The sequence below is a fragment of the Juglans regia genome, chromosome 4 (assembly GCF_001411555.2).
Source record: "Juglans regia cultivar Chandler chromosome 4, Walnut 2.0, whole genome shotgun sequence".
Lineage (NCBI taxonomy): Eukaryota > Viridiplantae > Streptophyta > Magnoliopsida > Fagales > Juglandaceae > Juglans > Juglans regia.
In genome coordinates this window covers 1,514,154-1,537,668 of record NC_049904.1, presented here as the reverse complement: position 1 = coordinate 1,537,668, position 23,515 = coordinate 1,514,154, and the positions used below count along the sequence as shown (strand labels likewise).

The 23,515-nt window shown below is 33.9% G+C and overlaps 2 protein-coding genes across 3 annotated transcripts; both read left to right on the top strand.

The window, feature by feature from the left end:
- The first annotated feature begins 8,832 nt into the window (after positions 1-8,832).
- On the top strand, positions 8,833-9,304 carry LOC108995135 (EG45-like domain containing protein 2). The gene is made up of 2 exons (XM_018970636.1): positions 8,833-8,884; positions 8,997-9,304. The coding sequence occupies exons 1-2, from the start codon at positions 8,833-8,835 to the stop codon at positions 9,302-9,304; spliced, it is 360 nt and encodes a 119-aa protein (XP_018826181.1).
- Positions 9,305-18,106: 8,802 nt separating this feature from the next.
- On the top strand, positions 18,107-22,476 carry LOC108995172 (receptor-like protein 6). 2 transcript variants are annotated; one of them, XM_018970674.2, is made up of 2 exons: positions 18,107-21,838; positions 21,946-22,476. In XM_018970674.2, exon 1 carries the CDS (start codon positions 18,416-18,418, stop codon positions 21,818-21,820), a length of 3,405 nt encoding a protein of 1,134 aa, XP_018826219.1. In that variant the 5' UTR covers positions 18,107-18,415; the 3' UTR covers positions 21,821-21,838; positions 21,946-22,476. The 2 variants fall into 2 exon arrangements, with proteins under 2 accessions (XP_018826219.1, XP_018826220.1); XM_018970675.2 differs by having other exon boundaries at positions 22,079-22,470.
- Positions 22,477-23,515: the final 1,039 nt, after the last annotated feature.

Genomic DNA, 23,515 nt, shown 5'->3' with positions numbered 1-23,515 from the left:
CTATCCAACCCCCGGTTCCCTGACCACACGCCGCACTCCTGACGTGCCCGAACCCGGTTCTATCCCACGAGTACTCCACGTCACGGTTTATCAAATAAAAACTCATTCTTTTTTATTTCTTACCCTTACAGTGGCTCTCGGCAGCAGCAACCCAGTGGAGGAGCCACGCACTCGGTGGATTTAACGTCACTCGGTGCTATACGCCGTGATGGAGCCACCCACGCACTCCCGGAGTGATGGAGACGCACGGGGCTGGCAGATGGTGAGGCCGGCGGCGAAAGGACACCAGCTGGGGGAGTGGAGGAGAGAACGCGGGGGAAGGCGACGACGCAGAACGCGGGGGAAGGGAGACGAAGCAGAACACGGGGGAAGGGAGACGAAGCGAACTCGGGGAAGGAGACGGCGGGTATGAAGGTAGACGGCGATCGCATCAAGGAGACGACGCAGTGTTACACGGGCGTAACGCGCGACGCGGAGACGGTAACGCTGGTCGGGGAAATTGAAATCAAACTAAAAAGATAAACGCACGTTTTCATTAAAAAAAAAAAAAAAAATACACGTCGGATGGAGTACGGTGGATGGGTGAACAGTAGGCACCTGTATAGTAGAACTCGTGGTTCAAACCTCTACCTTCAATCTTCAAGGTAGATAGTGATAGTCAATACCACTGAGCCACTCGACAACTTCGACAATAACAATGGACCCAAATTATTATAACCATAAGCAATAGTTTACAAACTTTCCTTAATCTCTTTTTCTAAAATAATTCATAACTTTCAAAATAAATCTCCAAAATATTATAAATAATAAATATAATATATTATTTTAAAAATATTCTACCAGTCTAGGGTTCATTAATATTTAAATTCATATATATATATATACACACACACGCAGCGAGAACATGATCATGAGCAAATTATTAAAGACCTAGAATGATGCATGTTGGGGGCATTTGTTCTCTCTTTTTCACTTTATTGAATGTTAAAAACTCAACCAATAATCCAAAAATTTTAGGACTCATGCAAGTTGGATGTTAATTTGGTTAAACATTTAACCATCATGATCATAATATTCTATTATACTTTCAAATCAGATGCGTCCACGACGACCCACTCTATTGACACTAACCTGGTGGTAGCCTTTTCCCTTTTGGCCGATTCACTCATCTATCAATATTTAATGACTTTGGTACTGTGTTTGACCATACATAGTACTAAAGTATTTTAATCTAGCCTATAGGTCGCCCTCTCCGTGACTTGAACTCGTGATGTGGTCCTTATTCTGATACCAATTGTTAAAAATTCAATCATTGATTCAAAAATCCTAAGACTATTAGATAATAATTTGATTAAATCTGTTGCAAATATTTTAAAAATAATATATATTATATTTATTATTCATAATATATTGAAATTTATTTATGAAAGTTATGAATTATTTTAAAAAGAAAGAATATATGAAAAGTTTATAAGCTATGAATTATGCTTATAATAAATTAGATCAACACAAGGATATTAAGCAGTCAATGACTTAATGATATTGAGTAACACCATTGATCCTTATGGTGATGGTTCGCTTTTCTATCCAAGACATGAATAGCTAGCACAAGTGCAAAACAACTTTGAAAGCCAGGGGTGCACCATGAACCTAAGATCCAAAATCCTTGGGCTGAATACAAGGCTCCCAGTAGTTATTGCAAAACCTGAAATTAACTTCCCTTTGCAATCTCTAGCAAATAGCTCTGTCTGCACCCGATGAACCTGTGTTCCCCAACGAACAACCATCCATGTTTTTCTTGTGCCAACCTTCCTTCGGTTTCACCCATTTCAAAGGCAAATAAGATATATGTTTTTGCTTGATAGGTATATTAATCATCAATAATATCTCCTCATCTCGCTTAGATAATTCGGAAGAAGCCTTCAGATTTTCCCAAATCAAACCCAACCAATATTTAATCGGATTCCACACCGAAAGTAAGGACTTATGTTTTCCTTCCATTCTAGCCATGCATCGTCGAGTCCATAGCTTTCAAGTGATTATGCTAGGAAGAAGACCAATTAATTGGCCTTGTTGAGTTGAAAATTTAGCACGCCTAAACCATATTTCTACTTTGTCTCTCGAGTTTTGACCTTCCATCCGAGGTATAGCAAGTGTAGAGCAACATTTGCTCCGTACCTGTTTGGCAAAAGTCCCAAATGCCAGTACATGACTCTGATCCTTGTATCCCCCATTGTCATAGCAATCACACTTAGATGCCAATGGAATCCCTGCTCTGCGAACATGATCATCCACCGGCAAACAATTATTTTGTGCCTTCCACATTATTAGAGACATTTTTTTTGGTTGTGCAGGATGCCACAACCATTTATTCCAAGGCACTTTTGGGCCTCTAGACCTGATACATGATTCCCATGCAGAACGAGTGGAAAAAATTCCTTGGGCATTCGGTAACCAAATAAAAGTATAATTTCCCTGCTTCACTCTACCCAATTCTTCTAATATTTGTTCCGACTATTCCATGCCAACTAATCGGCCAAATAGTTCCACATTTCCAAGTAGATTCAGCAAATCCCGAACTTCATGTCTTTGAATAAGAGGATCATCATTGAACCATTTGTCTTGCCAAAAGGAAATGTTCCCTTCTTTCACCCTCCATTTGGAAAATTCTTGTACAACAACCATGTTATTTAAAAGCATCTTCCATAAATTCGATCCTTTAGAGGAATCCACACAGGAGATATGATTATTACCGACATATTTAGCAACCAAAAATTTCGACCAAACCGATTTTCCTTGAAACAAATTCCAGACTAACTTCATATGAAGGGATGTCTGCACGTCATGCAACTTTCTGAGCCTAATACCCCCCTCTGAAACTGGTTTACAAAGCTCATCCCAAGCCTTCCACTGTTTCTTAGGCTTCCCATCTCTAACACCCCAAAAGAAGCTACTTATCAGTCTCTTCGATTTATCCAATACCACTTTCGGAGTGTGTAAAATAGAAAAGCTATGGATAGGAATGTTTTGCAAAACATGCTTTAAAAGCAAAAGCCGAGAGCCATTTGAAAGCAATTGGGCCTTCCAACCCTCTATGCGATCTCTAACTTTCTTAATCAATCCTTCAAAATGTGCCACTAGAAGTCTTCCTAAAACAATGGGGTCTCTGCTATATGAAAGGAGTTTCTATTGTATTTGTTTTTTGTGAATTTCTGTTTTTTGTTGTTTGTGAGTTTCTAATTCCAGCAATTGATAACAAAGTGGTGTACCTGTCATGGATGTGGGTACATAGACCTCAAGTTATTGAATTACTCCACAAACGAAGTAACTTCAATGGTTTAGGATAATGAATATTCAGTCATATGGCACGAAAATGAGAGCTTCTTCAAATGGAGATAGAAATAATGAAAGAATACGTTAATATGAATGAAAAAGAAGAGAATGAAGTAAAATATGAATCAATAACTAGGTGGGGGAAAAAGGCTATATTATCAAGAAGAAGAGCATCTGGTCTCAACAATACAAAAGATATGGCCAAGAAATGGTTTACTTGCTGCATAAATTACGATCTCAATCCTTTAGACCTCCTTTCAATTTAAGAGGTTTGTTATCTCAATACGCAATAGATGTGGGAAATTGTGCAAAATGATAAGTTGAAAGATTAGTAGCAGCAGTTATCACTTTTCAGTAGTTAAATCAATGCTGGAATAAGCTTTGTCCTGCCTTTTGTTGCTACGAAAATGAAGAAATGCTTTGAGATGAAATTTTATTTTAAAAAGAAAAAAAAAAAAAAAGGAAGACTTTGTGGTCTCTTCTATCCTACAGGAGTTTCTATTCTATTGCTTTTGTTGTTTGTGAGTTTCTGATTTCATCATTGTCTAATTAACTTTAAAATGACTGACATTAGCATGAGCATGGTTGGTTGTGAGGTTATTTTTCACCTTTATAATCTTCTCGGAATCTTCAAATCTTGTTGTCTTTGTTTTAATTTTCCAATTTTGCATATCTCCATGAAATGCCGTGCATGCCTAGGACTTGGTGCAAATCAATGGCTGAGTTTGAGCAACAATTGGTTAAGATGAATTGGTGTAACAAATGGGGTATGGAAATTATTTTTGTAAATGGGGTATGGAATCCAAAAATGTGATTGCAAAATGGTTGAATAGGGTATGGAAATTTTTTTTGTTGTGACTTAATAAAGCCGGATGGTCGGTCTTATACATTAAGAAATTATGGTGGACTTGTAAATGTGTAATATGTAAATGATCAGATTATGGAGCCCAATGTATAATATGTAAATTATGGAACCCTGAAGGGTGTTAATTTTTTTTTTCACTAAAGATCAGATTATGGTTGTGGTTGTAGTTAATGTTTTTATCAGTTGAGGAAGTGATGGTGGTTATGTTGCTAGTGATTTTTTTTCACAGGTTATGGTTATGAGAAATTGATGGTCGTTATGTTGCTACTGATTTTACATGTTATTGTTATGAGAATTTGATGGTGATTACGTTGCTGGTGTAAATGGTGGTTATTGGATGTAAATGAGCTTGTGGCAAGAGCTGCCGCAATAAACTCTGACCAAGCCTTCAAGGGAGATGTGCAAAGAGCGTTTGGGCATGGTAGATGTAGGCTCATAAATTGCCAAAAAGATCACCATAATAATTCCTGAAATACTGAATGCTTGGATGTGTTTAAAAACTTGGCTTTATGGTTTGTTAAGCATAATTTCTATACTCAGAATTATCCTTAACCTTGATAATTCCTTTGTAGTAGTCCATCTATAAGCTTATGAGCAAATATCAGCAGTATCCTAAAGGTTAGGAATGTGAGAAGAATCTTTTTTTTTTTTTTTCCTTTTTTGGTACTTCTTGTTGTTTAAGCTTGCAGACGTATCTTAATGGGTATGGCACTATAGACGCTTTTGAATGGGCATAGAAGAATGAAAGCACGGGCAAGAAAATAGAAAGTAACGGCTGTCATCCAAATGAAAATATTACAAGTAAAGCTCATATTACATAATCATATACGAAATATTACAACTACCAGACTGAAAATGCCATTACATTCTTGGACTTCAGAAGTATTACAAGAGATCAACTGACTCCAGTACCACCCAGAAGTATTCAATTGGTTCTATATACAACTAACTCTCGAGTCTTCATTTCGAGCACAAGACAACTTTGGAATTACCGCCAGTAAAAGCAGAAGCCACAGCAAGTGTTCTATCTTTAGCTTCCATCACTACGATCTGAATGGGGGCAAAAGAGAGTTAATAACATCAAGGTATTTTAATAGAGACACATAACACACACAATATGCTAACCCATTTCCTATATACACACATATATTGACATATATGGATAAGCTAGCTTTCACACTACCACAGGAAGGAAAGCAATAGCTAGGTAGAACATGAGGAATAAAAGTTCACAAAACAAACATAACAACAATTCTTCTATGCAAATTCTGAACATAGATCATGAACGCATGTTTCAATAAAAGCCTCAAGAGATCTGATGGGCCTTCTGTTTTCAGTTATGTGCCTGTGAAAGTGGTGGAGTCTATTGAAAAGATGTTTGGAAAGGAAAATGATAGAGATTAGTGTTTTTAGTGTTTGCAAAAAATGAAGGGGTCCACTTTAAGTATAAAAGTTCTGTGAGTATTTTTTGGGTTTTTGTAAATGCGATTATTAATTTTTGGAGTTTTTATGAGAATAGTGGGGTCCAATAATAATCACATGAAAACTTTCTTGGAGAGATGAAAAAGTATTTTTGGGTATAAACACGATTGTGTTGAAACTTGAAAGTTGAAGGAAAATGATTCTTTTTTTATTGGTAAACATAGACCAAGCTACATTGACAAACTTAAGGATTATCAACTTCTACTCAACATCAAATCACGAAAACAGATCATCCCTAGGTCAAATATCTGGTCTCCAAACACAAAAAAAAAAATAGAATTGTTACATGAAGAAAGCCAAACCCAGTTCCTTTTTCTTTATTTTTGTAGATATTGTCTATTATAATTGGTCAGAAAGGACACAAGTAGCTAAAAAATTAACCACCACCAACCAACTCAGTTCTATCTAATAGAGGCAAAACAGAAACAACATTTTCAAAAACCAAATCCCATAAACCACAATCTCACCTCCTTGAAACGAGCAGAACAGGAGGAAAAAGACAAACATGAAAAGGACAAGCTCTAAAGCACTCTGGTTCTACTTTTTTTTATCGGATTTTATAAATTACAAGTAGTAGAAAATTACACGGAAAACCGAAATAAAAAAATCCACACGAAACGGGAAAAAAATAAAATCAAAACATCCTTCAGATTCCAAAAAATGGTCCATACCGACGAACAAAAATCCAACAAGCAGATTCACATCAAAAAAAAATGGAGAACAAATACCTAACAAGCAAAAAAATGAAATAAAAAAATCCACACGAAACGAAAAAAAAAACCATCCTTCAAATTCACATCCCACAGAGTGAAAAGAAATAGAATCAACAAAAACCATACCCACACAGCACTGACACAAAAACGAAGATGAATCGCAGTGGTTTGGGAACCCACGCGTTTCCTTTAAACCGCGCGTCGGCGCAACGCGCCGCTCCGATTGGCTCCGAATCCAGTCGACCACAAGATCGGCGGATGAGGCTTCTCCCGGTGGTGTGCGTGTCGGACGATGGTCACCGGAGGAGCTCGAAACGGCTACCCCCTTTATTCGGCCAAAAACCTGAAAAAAAAAAAAAAAAAACAAAAAAACTCAACAAAACCACCGAAGACGAAGGGACGGCGGGGAGAGCGAGGAGAGGAAGAGGAAGAAGAAGCCGAAACTCCCCTTCCCCCAGTTGGATTCGAAAGAGCGAGTCTCTAGAGAGAGAGGGTCCGGTTTCTGTCGAGAGAAGCTTCGGTTTCTGTCGGGAGAGTATGGTTAAATAGCCCACTTATATATATTTCCGTTAAACTCCGTTAAATAGCCACTTATATATATTTCCGTTAAACTCCGTTAAATAGCCACTTATATATCTTGCCTATAACTTAAAAGCATGTATAACATCTACAGTAATTAACTTAAAAGCATGTATAACATCTACAGTAATGAACAGTTAAAACAGTATACGTACAACACTTTCTCTTCATCTCTCATTCTTCTGCGTCTCATTCTTCTGCATGATATTTTCTTTATTTTCAGTTACAATTTTACTTCTTCGTTGATTCTTCGTTGAGTACCAACATCTGGTTAGCAATATATTGTGGCGGTCGGAAATATCTAAGCTGTGTCGATAGAAGGCATGCAGTCCATATATATCTCGTGCTTTTCAGGCATTTGCAGATTTTTCGGACTGAAGTGGAAGAAGAAAAAAATTTTGCAGTGCTGTTTGAGGATTCTTCATGCCTTTGGTATGCAAAATTATTCTAATTCTACTTCTATATCTTCTTTCCATATTTTTCCAGTGCTGTTTGTTTTTCTCTTTCTCGCATATTTCTCTATTTCTCGCATATTCTTCTCGGCAATTCTTTTTGTTTTTCTTCTTCGTTTCCCTTCTTCGGCAATTCTTCTTGTTTTGCAATATCTGTTTTCTTTGTTCTTCGTTTGCTTTTGGTTTGAAAAGAGCGAGAGAGAAAGTTGCCGTGTGTGTCCGAATGGTAGTGTGCGATGGAGAGAGAAACGGAGGTTCGTGGTGGCCGGGTCTGGTGGAGGTTGTCGCCGGTGTGAAGTGGTGGAGGTGCAGTGGCGTGGGTGGCCACGTACGGCGGCTCACGTTCACAGAAATCGGACAAACCCATTTCGGATGGGTTTCCGCGGGGGAGAGACACAGTTGCGCGTGGGGGACATCTGTTGTGGCTGCGTTGGTCGCCGGCGTGGCCGGGTCTGGTGGAGGTTGTCGCCGGTGTGAAGTGGTGGAGGTGCAGTGGCGTGGGTGGCCGCGTACGGCGGCTCACGTTCACAGAAATCGGACAAACCCATTTCGGATGGGTTTCTGCGGGGGAGAGACACAGCTGCGCGTGGGGGACATCCGTCGTGGCTGCGTTGGTCGCCGGCGTGAGGGGGACTTGCCGGTGGAGGCGGTGACGCTGGCCGACGCACGGCAGAGCCGAGCTGGGCTGAAACACAATCGCTCCGTCGGATGAATCGCGCACCAGAGAAGAGAGAAACCGTGAGGGGAAAAAAAAAAAAAAAAGGTATAAAATGAGGTCCGTGGGATGAATCGGGCACCAGAGAAGAGAGCGTGAGGAAAAAAAAAAAAGTATAAAATCACTTAAAAAAAAAAGTATAAAATCATTAAAAAAATTATTAATCTGTAAAAAACAATCCTTATTTTTAATTAATAATAATAAATTTCTATTTTTTGAAAGATCTAATATCAGATTATTAAATCTTTTGAAAAATATGTAAATCACTATATAGTGTATAAGACTCTCTAAATATTATATATATTTCTAATAAGAACTTTAAATTATTAACATAACTTGATGAAACATAATCGAACCAAAATTTACAAATTTTAAAAAAATAGGACTCATAAGTAGAACAAATACCGCACTATTTTTGTTTTCAACCACCTTATGTGAGGAGTCTTTGTCAACTATAAATGTGTGGGCCTAAGGTTAAGCAGTAGATGGAACCTGAACCCGTGACAACCATGTAGTAACATAAATGATGGGGATGGTGATTTGTAAGCCCAACAGATAACGTATGGACGGCCCAAGATTTTACTTTGTCTATATTAGAACTGACAATAACATAGCTTGGTAACACAACTGGTCGCATACTTTGGATCTATTCAAAAATAATTAAAAAAATCCACAACTGCGCCTACTATTTGCATGAGTTATTGGGATGTTGGGACAGCTGCCCGCTACGACCCTCCATACACACGTAAGTTGGCACAGTGACTACTATGCTCCTGATTCCAACCTATTTAAATCGATCCATATTATTTGATAGTAAAACTAACACTGTTATTAAATTCGCACGCATGTATAATCAGCTACAGTTTGTTTTGGAAACGACGAGGGACAGTTCCCGTCGAGCAACTTGTTCGCGTCGGCCGGAGATGGAATTTGGGACAATGGGGCATCGTGTGGGAGGCTATACTTGGTGAGGTGCATCAGTGCTGAGGTTCAACGAACCTGCGTTCCAGACGAGACCATTCAGATAAGGATCGTGGATCGTGCAAACACTTCGGATTCTAAGCCAATATCCAGGAATGCCACTACCATGTTTCTGTCCACCACTGCATTTGGTACAATCGCGAACCTTTCGGCTACCTTCATCAACATCGAATTCCAACAGTAAGTGATATTGATAATTTTGACTTTGATTTTTCAGCTTCTAATTGGTATAATAAACGTCTGAATTAAAGACTAATTTCTTTGCATCTGCAGGGTTTGAAGGGCAGGGGACATGATACTCTATGAATTGATTCATCAAATTACTGCAGAACCTGACTGTCCTGACTTGAAGAAGATCTTTAAGTGATTACTTGAAGAAGATCTGCAGAAACTTGAATTGCGTTATAATTCTCTGAATGGGAGCATTCCAGCCTCTCTGTTTTCCTATTTATTATTACAGACTCTACAACTTTCCAACAATAATTTTTCTGGTCGATTCCCGGACATTGCCGCATTTTATCTGTAACCTTACCGTGTTGTCTAGAATGGATTTTTCAAGTTGCAATTTCAGAGGATCAATTCCAGCAACAATGGCAAATCTTACCCAATTGTTTTACTTGGACATGTCATCCAACAATTTCATTGGACCAATTCCATCCTTCAGCAAGGCCAAGAATCTGACTGAAATAAACCTTCCTCATAACGATTTAACAGGTCAGATTACCTCTACTCATTGGCAAGAGCTGAAGAACCTGGTAAAACTTGAATTGCGTTATAATTCTCTGAATGGGAGCATTCCAGCCTCTCTGTTTTCCTATTTATTATTACAGACTCTACAACTTTCCAACAATCATTTTTCTTGTAACATTCCAACAACCATTTTTCTGGTCGATTCCCGGACATTGCCGCATTTTATCTGTAACCTTACCGTGTTGTCTAGAATGGATTTTTCAAGTTGCAATTTCAGAGGATCAATTCCAGCAACAATGGCAAATCTTACCCAATTGTTTTAATGACTCTATTTTTGTATATAATCCAGTTGTTGAAAATTGAATAAATCGTACAAAATTCAAAGCAGTGTTCTTCATCTTTTATCCTTTTCTCTACACCCTAGCTTTGAGTTTGTGCTCTCCATTCAATGAACTTCAATGTCCATATTTAATTTCAAAAATTTTATTCATCATCTTCATATCACACACTACATATAATTTTTAAGTTTTTTTTCTTATCAAATATGTGATATATAGATTATGAATAAGAGAATTCAATTAATTTTAAAAAATAAAATAAAGTAAAATAAATAAAGCTAATATAATGTAAGAGAAATTATATTTTCAAGTTAGAGTATAGAGTACACCGAATAAAATGATAATATGTTATAATTTCATAAATCAAATATTATCATTTCAGCAATATAAATGGTGCGCTCTACACACCGACTTAAAAATAGAATAACTCATAATATATTAACAAATAATATATATATATATATATATATATATATATATACACACTTATTCATATTTTGGAAAATTGATATTAGACTATGAAAAGGATGTCTTCGGCAGTTTAATTTCCGTCAAACAGAAAGAGAGCTTGATATCTATCTCTGTATATGCCGATGTCAACGCTACAATTAACTTAATTCCTTTCTTTTTTTCTCCTAATTTCTATATTGTATCTAACGTTACTTTTAATTTAACTCTCTCTATATATATTTTGAAGAATTAGTTTAACACTAATATTTTAAAAACTCAAACATGTGGATAAAACATTTGGATTTTAACGATTAATGTTGACTTTTCTAAGCATAGCATTTCCAAGAAAATATTGAATTAATATAAAATAATCATGTTGTCGTACATACCATTAAAATTTAAAACAGGGATAAATTCAAATTCAATCACTACTCATGAGTCATAACTATTTATAAACATTCTATAATACTTATCACTATTATATATAAATAAAAAATAAAATATTTATAATATTTATCACTATTAAATATAAATAAAAAATAAAAACACTATAATATATAAATAAAAAATAAAATCACTATAATATTTATCAATATTAAATATAAATAAAAAATAAAATCATTATAATATATAAAGAAAAAATAAAATCACTATAATATATAAATAAAAAATAAAATCACTATAATATATAAATAAAAAAATAAAATCATTATAATATATAAATAAAAAATAAAATTACTAAAATATATAAATTAAAAATAAAATCACTATAATATATAAATAAAAAATAAATCACTATAATATATAAATAAAAAATAAAATCACAATAATATATAAATAAAAAATAAAATCACTATAATATATAAATAAAAAATAAAATCACTATAATATATAAATAAAAAATAAAATCACTATAATATATAAATAAAAAATAAAATACTATTAAATATAAATAAAAAATAAAATCATTATAATATATAAATAAAAAATAAAATCATTATAATATATAAATAAAAAATAAAATCACTATAATATATAAATAAAAAATAAAATCACTATTAAATATAAATAAAAAATTAAATCATTATAATATATAAATAAAAAATTAAATCATTATAATATATAAATAAAAAATTAAATCACTAAAATATATAAAAAATAAAATCACTATTATATATAAATAAAAAATTATATACTATAATATTTATCTCTATTATATATAAATTAAAAATAAAATCACTATAATATATAAATAATAAATAACATTACTATAATATTTATCACTATTATATATAAATTAAAAATAAAATCATTATAATATTTATTATTATTATATATAAAAGTAAAATAAAATCCCTACAATATTTATTAATATTAAAAAATCACTATAATAAAATCATTATAATATTTATTATTAAAAATAAAATCACTATAATATTTATGAGACTTACACATTTTTCAACTACCTACTTAAAAGTTAACAACTCAACATACTTCACAAATCCAAACAACTCAAAATACTCTCAATGGGATCCACAAACTCACTTCAATTTCTACTCATAACTATTCATAAATATTTTCAACACTTCTCAATACTTTTCACTACCCAAACATATAGCTCGTTTTTAGCCTCTTCACGCCACAAAATTAAAAATTAAAAATAAAAAATAAAAATTTTTATCAAATAATTGGTTGGGGGGGGGGAGAAAAAACCAAAAAGGAGTGATGAAATATCCCAATTTTCCTTCAGTGGCATGATTCCGGAATGTTTGGTCGGGATGAGTACGACTCTTGGGGTGCTGAATCTAGGGAGAAACAATCTCCATGGCATGGTTCCCGATACATTTCCAGACGATTGCGGATTACAAATTTGTCCTCTATTCTAGTCACTAGTCACTTGTATTATCTTTATTTGTCCTCTATTCTAGTCACTTGTCACTTGTAGAACTACTTGTAGGCCACCATGAGAAGTGGAATAAGTCACCATTTCGACCTCTAGTAGTCTAGTAGAAATAAGGCAGCAACATCATGGACAATAGTAGCAGAAAATCTTGTTGCAATAGTAAGAAAAATATTCAACCCGATAGCTTCAACCTTCCTTCCTCTCAACTCTCATCACCTTCTTCCCTGATTTTCCTTGTTCGAGACCACCTCAAAAAGTATCTCAGCCAGTACAGCAGAATTTAGATGCCTCAAACAGCAACCAGTAAACTAGATTTCTTGTAGGACATGAAATCTAGTACTGACAGCTTCCTCCCAAAATGACTAAACTTCTTTCCTCTCAACAGTATGCAGTCCTTGTCTCTTCCCCAGACCAAAGGGAAAAAGGAAAAAAAAAAAGTTATAACTCGCTATGGTATAGCTTCAAATTTAACTAAAATTAACTACAAAATCAAATTCCAAAACCAAAAAGAGGTTAAGTGATCCTCTTCACCCAAAAAATGGCTATTATTAGTTTAAGCCATGTATCACAATCCACTCGGACAAAATCAAGCAAAGGACCCTAAAATCTGTTACATCTCTGTTATAAGACCATGTCTGAACAAAAAAGGGAGACAACAACCATACTTGACCCTAACCTGGTATTTATCAATAGTATGTATCTCCACAGAAGTTCTGCATACAGTAAAAGTAAAGAAAATAGAACTACAAACAGATGAGACATATCACCTGGACAAGAGGAGGTAGTTGATAAGCAAAGATTATGATTCATGAAATAGCATTACTGAACTTTTGTTAAACCAAGATTTTTTTAGGCTTATCATTTAACCACTTAGTTAATACAGTTTTCTTGATGAAATCTGTAAATGGGCAGTTGAAATAAAGGACGGGAAGATTGTAGCCATTGTTAAAGAAGAGGATAGACATTGGAATTCCAAGGAGGGACATGTAGCTGATTATGGAGAGGCTGTTGTCATGCCTGTCCTGATTGACGTGTAAGCCGTGGAAGCTCTCTCTTCCTTGTAGTATATTTCTTCACCTTGAAAGCATAATAAATGGTTGCATAGATTTAGTGCCGTATTTTGGGTTGTGTCCGGCCAAAGACATTAATTTGCAAAGCTCTTTGTCTAATTATAAGTCAAATTTTCGCACTGTATTGCAACTTTGATTATGTCAAAAAGCAAAACAGAGTCCATTCAAATGTTCTCCTTTGTATAGTTCTTTAGTTGAGCTATAATTTGCAGTGCATAGTCAATTTGATTGTATCAATAAGATAACTTGCTTGCAAAAATGTAAATAAGATATTATTATTTTTTTTTTAATGTGAATTTCTTTGGTTTTGTTCAAGGAAGGCATGCACATCTTGATGATCCTGGAAGAGCTGATTGGGAAGGATTTCCATCGGGGACTAAAGCAGCCGCTGCAGGTATGGCAATCTCCCTCATTTGTACTTGTGTTCCGAAGGTCCTTCTGTTGGTTATGAAGGTCCTTCTGTTGTACTAAAGCAGCCGTGCAAGCTTAATTATAGTTATAAGCAAGCTTTTGTGTTAAGAGTTGTTTTTTTTTGGTCTCTAGGCAAGTTAAGAATGGATTCAATATTTAGAAGACATTATTTTTAATCAGTTTTACAACATAATCATATTAAAGTCAACGCTTATGATGATCTCTTTGATCAGATTCATTGTTTGTATTCCATATTCATAATAGTCTTTAATTTGGGTATTCTCCAACCAATGAGATAACCTGAAAACATTAACACCGACTTCTCATATTGTTCAATAGTTGCAATATAACAAAGATGTAACAGATTTTAGGGTCCTTTGCTTGATCTCATGTAGGACAGTATTTTGATTTGCTTTTGCTTGATAATAAAAATGAGTTCAAACTGAAAGTTTGATTTTGAATATTTCTCACTTCTAGCTGTTTTCTGTATTGAATTCAGCCGTGTTGCCAATTATGGTGCATTTTTTGCTTTTATTTTTTATGTTTGAATATACTTCTAATTTGTTAAAGGTTCTCTAAAGAGAACAAGCTTGTAAAACTTAGTGCATGTTTTACTTCACACTTGTTTTTATGAATACTTGTCCTTATCCGGTATGCACATACATGTTATGACCATGGCTTTGTATAGCAACAGTTGTGCTCTCAAACAAATAAAATCTTACGAATTCTTTACTCTTGACACAACTATTGGTTGATTTTACAAGACAAAGCTCACATAATATAGCATGTGGCATGGTTTAGAAAAACATTAGCAGTGTTCTTTTGTTCTTCTGTTTTTTGTTCTGTGGATATCATGAAAAAATGATTAGTTTCAGAACATGTAATTGGTCTTTATGTACTGTACTTGACCACACAACTTTGAAAATTTTACAAAACAAGGTGGCCATTGTTCCCATTATCCATTCTTCACAAGATGGTTCTTTTCCACAGCTATTACATCTTGCTTCTCTGTCAGGAATACTAAAATGTAAGCTGCTTCGAGGGATTGTATATGTTTAAACACATTTGTTTAAACATATACAATTGCAAGAAACCTTTTGTTTTGTTTGTGATTCTTTTCATACAAATAACTTTTACTTGTTTCATCTAGACTGCGTACTAAATAAAAGATTTGAGAGCTGCGATTAAATATTAGATTGAATTGAATTGAGTTGAGATAATAAAATATTAATTTTTAATATTATTATTATTTTAAAATTTAAAAAAATTAAATTATTTATTATATTTTATATTAAAATTTAAAAAACTAATAATAATAAATTAAAATGAGTTTAACTTTCGATCAGCTCTGACCGACTTTTCCTTTCTAAAAAATGGTGAGACCTGGTGAGCCATGTGGACTAATAAGTCAGCGTAACGCGTGATTTTAATCTAATGGCCGTAGAAATAACCGGCCCAAAGGTTCTGCTTTTTGTCGGTGGAGCGTGGGGGCATCCCTATCTTTCAGCCATCCTTTTTCTCTAAACCCTGGCTTTAATGAACTCCAATGTCCATATATAACTTCAAAAAATTTATTTATTATCCTTATACTATATATTATATATAATTTTTAATTTTTTTTTCTTATCAAATATATGATATATAAATGATGTATAAGAGAATTCAATTAATTTTAATAAAATAAAATAAAATAAATAAAGTTAATATAATATATAAAAATTATATTTTCAAGTTATAGTATAGAGTACATCGAATAAAATGATAATATATTATAATTTTATAAATCAAATCTTATCATTTCAGCAATATAAATTATCGCTCTACACATCGCTCTACACGCAATATAAATGATATTAGACTAAGTACTATTCTTGCCTCTAGATCTATAACTTCTTCACAACCGTGACCATACACGTATGTGATCTTGGCTTTTAATTTATTATGTTTTTAATGTAATATACACATGATTGCCATTCCCTTGTTATGAAAAAAGAAGCTTATCTAACTTGATTCATTATTGCTTGTTTAGGTAGGACACATGAAAAGGATGTCTTCGGCAGTTTAATTTCAGTCAAACAGAAAGAGAACTTGAGATCTATCTCTGAATATTTTTTCATTTCTATATTGTATCTAACGTTACTTTTAATTTAACTCTCTCTATATATATTTTGAAGAATTAGTTTAACACTAATATTTTAAAAACTCAAACATGTGGATAAAACATTTGGATTTTAGCGATTAATGTTGACTTTTCTAAGCATAGCATTTCCAAGAAAATATTGAATTAATATAAAATAATCATGTTGTCGTACATACCATAATGACTACTTTTTCTTTTTTAAATGACTACCATAATACTGCTTACCAACAAATAATACATTAAAATTTAATTTCAAATTGCAGATTTTTTGATACTTTATAACTTAAAATCATTTCAACTTATTATTATAATTATTTTTAAATTTTAATATAAAATATTATAAATAATTTAATTTTTTTAAATTTTAAAATAATAATAATAATATTAAAAAATAATATTTTATCATTTCAATTCAATTTAACTTAACTCAATTTAATATCTAAATAAATAAATTGGATGTAAAGAAGAATTTACAAATAAATCGTCGCATATTATATAATCGGAAAAATAGTTTTATTTGTTAATTGTACGTACCTTGGCATGCCGTACTCGTACCGCCCAGCAGAATAATCAACACGTTTTTAGCCTCTTTCACTCCACAAATTAAAAAATAAAAAATTTTATCAAATAATTGGTGGGGGGAGAAAAAACCAAAAAGGAGTGTTGAAATATCCGTGTCGTGAATTTAAATTTTTTTTTTAGTGAAATTATTATTTATTTTAAAATTTTAAATTAATAAAAATAAATAAATTTTATTATTTTATATCTTAACATTCTATTTCATTTATGAACTAAATTTCTCTCATTGAATAGGTTTAATAAGTAGAATATTTAATTAAATAGGATAGAATATAAAATCAAAATTTAAATTCAAAATTTTTATTTTGATATTATGTAAAATTTATTTTAAAAATTTAAATTGATAAAAATATATAAATTTTATTATTTTATATTTTAACATATTCCGTACATTATTTTTATGAAAAAAAATAATATATTTTTGTTGTTCTTATCCGGTTCATTACTTTTTCAAGCTTTTCTCCCCCGTTCACATCAGAGTTGGATTCCAAAATCCCGCCCTATCATCAGTATTTTTTCTATCTTTTGAGGGCATAAGGATTTCGAATAGTTTGATTATAGATGAGATGATATTTTATTAAAAATTAAATAAAATATTTTTATAATATTTTTTATTATTTAAAAATTTAAAAAAATTAAATTATTTATTATATTTTATTTAAAAATTTTAAAAAATTATAATCATTATATAAAATGAAATAAAATAATTTAATTTTATACAAATAAACCAACATTCAACCATGACAACACATTTTGTTTCTATGAACTACAACTTTCTCTTCCTTGCTGATCATGATCATGATAATAGAAGAAGTCTGATTAAAATTATCATCCATAGAAAAGAAGCTAATTACATATAAGAGGTGGCCAACATGACCATGATTACAAGAAAACGACTTTTCGGTTTTACAGGATGTGGGCTTACCACGTTTTTCCCTCTTCATGTTGAGTTTTTCATCATGATTGAGAAAAGTTAGAAAACTCAACACTCTTTAGTGGTTTTTTTTTTTTTTTTTGAAGTCTTTAATTATTCGAACTAAAAAAATTTTAAAAGAAAAAGAAAAACATAAAATATGTCTTTAATAAAATAAATCTGAATAGAAATTAGTTTAATTAACGGTCTCATCTCACCTCATCATTACAATTTTTTAAAATTTTCATATAAAATAAAATAAATAATTCAACTTTTTTAAATCTTAAAATAATAATAATATTAAAAAATATATTCTAATAATATTTTATTTAATTTTTTAATTTTAATCTCATCTCATTTTATCTCATTTTATCTTATCTCTAAAAACAAACGAGCTTTTAGTAACTCAATTATTCATTAGTCTAATTTTCAAAACAGGTAAAGTCATGGAATTGGGTTTTGATATTTTCTAACCCGGCAGAAGCATTTCCATTTTCCACTCGTAAGCTTGAAAAGTCATCCATGGAATAAAGAAACGCCATCAATGATCAAACTCAAACGCGTCTTTTCCGAGATAGGGCATCTAACATTATACAATTACACGCGCTTTACTTCGACCGCTCCTCTCTGTTGACTACACCCTTCTCTTTCAAACCCTCTCTTCCTCTCTTGGGTTTCCAAATCCGAATGGTTTTTGGTCGCCAACCACCCACACGACTCAGATCCACAGGTTCATGGGATTTTTTATCTTCGTCAATCCGCCATTAATTTCATCAGCTCATCGATTGTTTGCAGCTTGCAATGAGAATTCCGTTCTTTCTATCGATTTTCTTGATACCCATATGCTCAATTTTGCCCGGCTTCTCGATCTTTCTAGTCTTTGGCCAATGTTTGGACGATCAGAAAGACTTGTTGCTCCAATTGAACAACAGCCTCCAATTCGACATAGCGTCCTCCACAAAACTGAGATACTGGAATCAGAGTTTCGATTGCTGTCTGTGGCAAGGTGTAAATTGCAGCCGCGAGGGACGTGTTATTTGGCTCGACTTGAGCAGTGAAACAATCTCCGGTGGACTCGACAATTCCAGCAGCCTCTTCAGTCTTCAGTACCTCCAGAACCTAAGTTTGGCATATAACAAATTCAACTATTCTCAGATTCCGTCAGGGTTTGAGAAATTGACGAATTTGAGTCATTTGAACCTATCAAATGCTGGCTTTGCAGGTCAGATTCCGATTGAGCTTTCGAGTTTGAGAAGGTTGGTTATTCTTGATTTATCTACCCTTTACTTCCCCTCTGAAATTCCTCCACTAAAACTTGAGAATCCAAATTTAGAGATGTTGGTTCAGAACTTTACGGAGCTTATAGAACTTCATCTTGATGGTGTAAACATATCAGAACAAGGGAACGAGTGGTGTGGGGCTTTATCATCATCACTGACCAATTTGAGGGTATTGAGCTTGTCAAATTGCAATCTTTTAGGCCCATTGGATCCCTCCTTATTAAATCTTCAGTCCCTCTCAAGCATTCGTCTGGATAATAACAACTTGTCTGCTGCAGTTCCAGACTTCTTCGCAAATTTCACAAATTTGACGTCCTTGCGTCTCAGTTCTAGTGGGTTGTTTCACTTATTTCCAGAAAAGATCTTCCAGGTGCCTACACTAGAGGTTCTTGACTTGTCTAATAATCTACAACTCCGTGGTTCCTTGCCAGATTTTCGTCAGAATGGGTATCTTCGAATCCTGGTACTTAGCCACACAAATTTCTCGGGAAAATTGCCGCATTCTATCGGTAACCTTACCATGTTGTCTAGAATGGATTTTTCAAATTGTAATTTCAGCGGATCAATTCCAACTACAATGGCAAATCTTACCCAATTGCTTTATTTGGACATGTCATCCAACAATTTCACGGGACCAATTCCATCCTTCAGCAAGGCCAAGAATCTGACTCAAATAATCCTTTCTCATAACGATTTAACAGGTCAGATTACTTCTACTCACTGGCAAGAGCTGAAGAATCTGGTAAACCTTGACTTGAGTTACAATTCTCTGAATGGAAGCATTCCAGCCTCTTTGTTTTCCCATTTATCATTGCAGACTCTACAACTTTCCAACAACCATTTTTCTGGTCAACTAAATCTTTTTTCCAACATTTCTAATGTACTTCACGTCCTTGATTTGAGCAGCAACAATTTGGAAGGGGCAATCCCTGTGTCTGTCTTTGATCTTCGAGGTCTTAAGATCCTCTCACTTTCTTCAAATAACTTCAATGGCTCTTTCAAGCTAAATATGATCGAGCAGTTGAGAAATCTTTCCAATCTTGATCTTTCCTACAACAGCTTATTAAGTGAATATGATAGAACTGATTCTCCGTCCCCCTCCTTTCCCAACATCACCACGTTAAAATTGGCTTCCAGCAAATTGAAAGTATTTCCTGATTTTTTGAGAAACCAATCCAAATTAACAGTTCTAGACCTTTCAGATAACGAGATTGGTGGAGAGATACCCAACTGGATATGGAAACTGCCTGTTCTTCTACAGTTAAATCTTTCTTTTAACAATTTGGTGAGTCTAGAAGGATCTTCACTCAATGTCTCTTCTCTGACTATCCTGGACATTCATTCCAACCGACTCCAAGGGCAACTCTCAGTTCTCCCACCATCTGCCACGTATTTGGATTTCTCAAGGAATAATTTCAGCTCTGTCATACCAGATAACATTGGTGTCTTCATTTCTTATGCTTATTTCTTCTCTCTTTCAAGCAATAAATTCAAAGGGAGCATACCTGCATCAATTTGCAATGCAACATACCTCCGAGTTCTAGATCTGTCTAATAATTCCTTCAGTGGCATGATTCCAAATTGTTTGGTCGGGATGAGTACGACTCTTGGGGTGCTGAATCTCGGGAGAAACAATCTCCACGGCATTGTTCCCGATACATTTTCAGACAACTGTGGATTGCAAACTTTAGATCTCAATGGAAACCAACTTGTAGGGCATATACCTAAATCTTTGGCAAATTGCACAAGGTTGGAGGTCTTTAATATTGGTAACAACCACATTGAGGATATCTTCCCATGTCACTTGAAGAACGCATCCGTATTGCGTGTCCTTGTTTTGCGCTCTAACAACTTTAGCAAGTCCCTTGGTTGTCCAGGGCATAGTGCCACTTGGCCCATGCTTCAAATTTTGGATGTAGCTTCGAACAGTTTCACTGGTAACCTTCCAATAAAATGCTTTCATACCTGGAAGGCTATGTTGAAAACTGAAGATGAGACCGAATCAGAGCTCAATCACCTTCGATTTAAATTCCTGGGATTTGGTAACTTTTATTATCAAGATGCAGTCACAATTACGGTTAAAGGTTTCAATCTCGAATTTGTGAAGATTCTAACGCTTTTCACCTCGATTGACGTTTCCTGCAACAATCTTGAGGGGCAAATACCAGAAGCATTTGGTGGACTCTCATCACTATATGTTCTAAACTTGTCGCATAATGCTCTTTCTGAACATATCCCAAAATCTCTAGCAAATTTGACACAGTTGGAGTCATTGGACTTGTCAAGAAACAAGCTTACAGGGGAGATTCCTATGCAACTTGCAGAAAGTCTTACTTTCCTTTCATTCCTAGACCTCTCCTTCAATGAACTGGTGGGGCAGATTCCAATTGGCTACCAATTTTCTACTTTCTCTGAAAGTTCCTACGTAGGAAACAAAGGATTATGTGGCAGTCCTCTTAAGAAGATTTGCAATGCTGGAGGGACTCCACCGTCAGCAGCACCAAAATCTCCAGAAACAACATCATATATGCTGATTGGATTTGATTGGCAGTTCATACTGACTGGGCTTGGCTTTGGGGTAGGAGCAGCATTGTTTGTTGCTCCCCTGATGTTTTGGGAGAAAGGAAGAAGATGGTACAACGATAGCACTGATAAGATTATTCTGGTGATTCTTACAATGATGGGATTGTCTTACACGGGTAGCAAAGATGGCAAGCTTGAGGCAGAGGAAGATATTGAAGATGACAGCATAGAAGACTATGATGATGAAGATGGAACGGAAAATGAAGAATTTCGAGGGCGATACTGTGTTTTTTGTTCCAAACTTGACATTAGTAGGAAGAGGGTCATCCACGACCCGAAATGTATATGCCGTAGCTCACCTATGATCTCCTCCTCTTCCTCTACATCCTCGTCTTCTTCATAGTGTGGTTGTGCCATCAAAGTACATCTTTCTTCTCTCTCTCTCTCTCTCTCTCTCTCTTTGTTTTTTTTTTTTAGGCTCTCGTTTTATCCATAGAATTCATTTTTTTTTTTTGTATATACCTACAGAATTATCGACCCATGAGAGAGAGGATTAGTAGATGATCCAAACATGTAACTGAGTAGCCCTTTCAGTTTAGAAGTAGTCTCCTTTTGAACTAAAGTGAGAATGGGTGTTTCTTTCCTGGTATGATATGGACAGAAAGCATGGCAGAGGCGTGTGGAAAATCTTTCAGAAACTTCATCAAACAGGTGGGCGACTCATAAAACTTGTAAAGAAACCAGAAGCACTTGTAGCATGCATACCTGAACACGTACAATAACTGAGGAACGCCAGAAGTGCAGCCTGCTTGTATGCCTCGCGTGCCCGTTGGAAGTCTGTTGCCCTTTTGATGGTTCAAGGTTGCTAGATGAACTGTATGTGTATCGTTTATAAGATCAAAAGGTCTGTGGTCAAGTTCTAAGGACGGCCAAATCAACTGTATGTGAAACTTGCACTCGAGGAGAGAGAAGCAAAATTATAAAGCCTATTTTGTATATAATAATATTAAACACATTTCACATAAAGGTATTTTTATAAAGTAATGTTATTATGTTTTACAAAATTACCGCACATTTAAAATATTATTGTGAAATGTGTTAGAAAATATTGTGTATACATCATTTTTCAAATTATAAATGCCAAGAAAATATTAAGGATTATGAATGAAATCCCACCACGTGATAAGCCGATCGATGGCTCTTGTACACACTATTATGGTACGACACCTGAACATTTATTAAATTTAAAAAATAGAAACCACATAGAAAAGACACCTATAAAATGAATTAATTGTACTTTAGTAAAAAAAATAGATTTTCTAAAAAATATATTAAAATTAAAAAATGAAAAAAAAAAAAAAAGGGCTGCCCGTGAGCGGTGGCTTGGCAACCTCGATCGGTAACCCTTGTTCGCCACCTATTGAGTGGCATGAGAGGCCCACCAGCAGCCACCCACTGGATTATCTCACCCAAGTGCACCGTACTTTTCCTATTTTCTGTTACGTCTTCAATATGTTTCTTTTTTAATTTCGTTGTTTAATGTTTTCTAAATTTTTATAATGTATGTTTTATATGTTTTGTTTTTATATTTCACATTTTTTTCAATTTTATTTTCTTTTTAAATAATTTTTAAAGAAAATGATTTACCTATAACATATTGTACAATACATTGTACAATAATATATTAAATAAGGGATATATTTATAAAATCATCTTATAAAAGTAAGATGATTTTACAAATATATCCCTAATTTAATATATTGTTATACAATACGTTGTACAAAATATTATGAGTGTATCATTACTCAATTTTTAATACTTTTGCTGATGCAGCATGTTGAGTGGACATTTTCAATATTTTAGAAAACATGTCTATCTATGAACGTGGTAAGTTAGTGCCTCACCAGAAACTTCTCGACTATAATTTTTTTTTTTTTTAATTCTCTTGGCAATCTACAGTAAAAAAATGTACATATCCCAAATACACCTAGAGGAGATAAATATGTGTTTTCTAAATTTATTCAATTATTTAAATTAATAATTAATGAGATCATAATAAATAATCAACCTATCAAATTTGGGAAAGAAGTTCTTTCTT

What these genes read in the sequence shown, in the direction of transcription:
- LOC108995135 (XM_018970636.1), top strand. Translation starts at nt 8,833, where the DNA reads ATGAGTTATTGGGATGTTGGGACAGCTGCCCGCTACGACCCTCCATAC. An exon ending in CTACGACCCTCCATACACAC is followed by an intron (nt 8,885 to 8,996) that starts GTAAGTTGGCAC and finishes ATGTATAATCAG; the next exon opens with CTACAGTTTGTTTTGGAAAC.
- LOC108995172 (XM_018970674.2), top strand. Translation starts at nt 18,416, where the DNA reads ATGAGAATTCCGTTCTTTCTATCGATTTTCTTGATACCCATATGCTCA.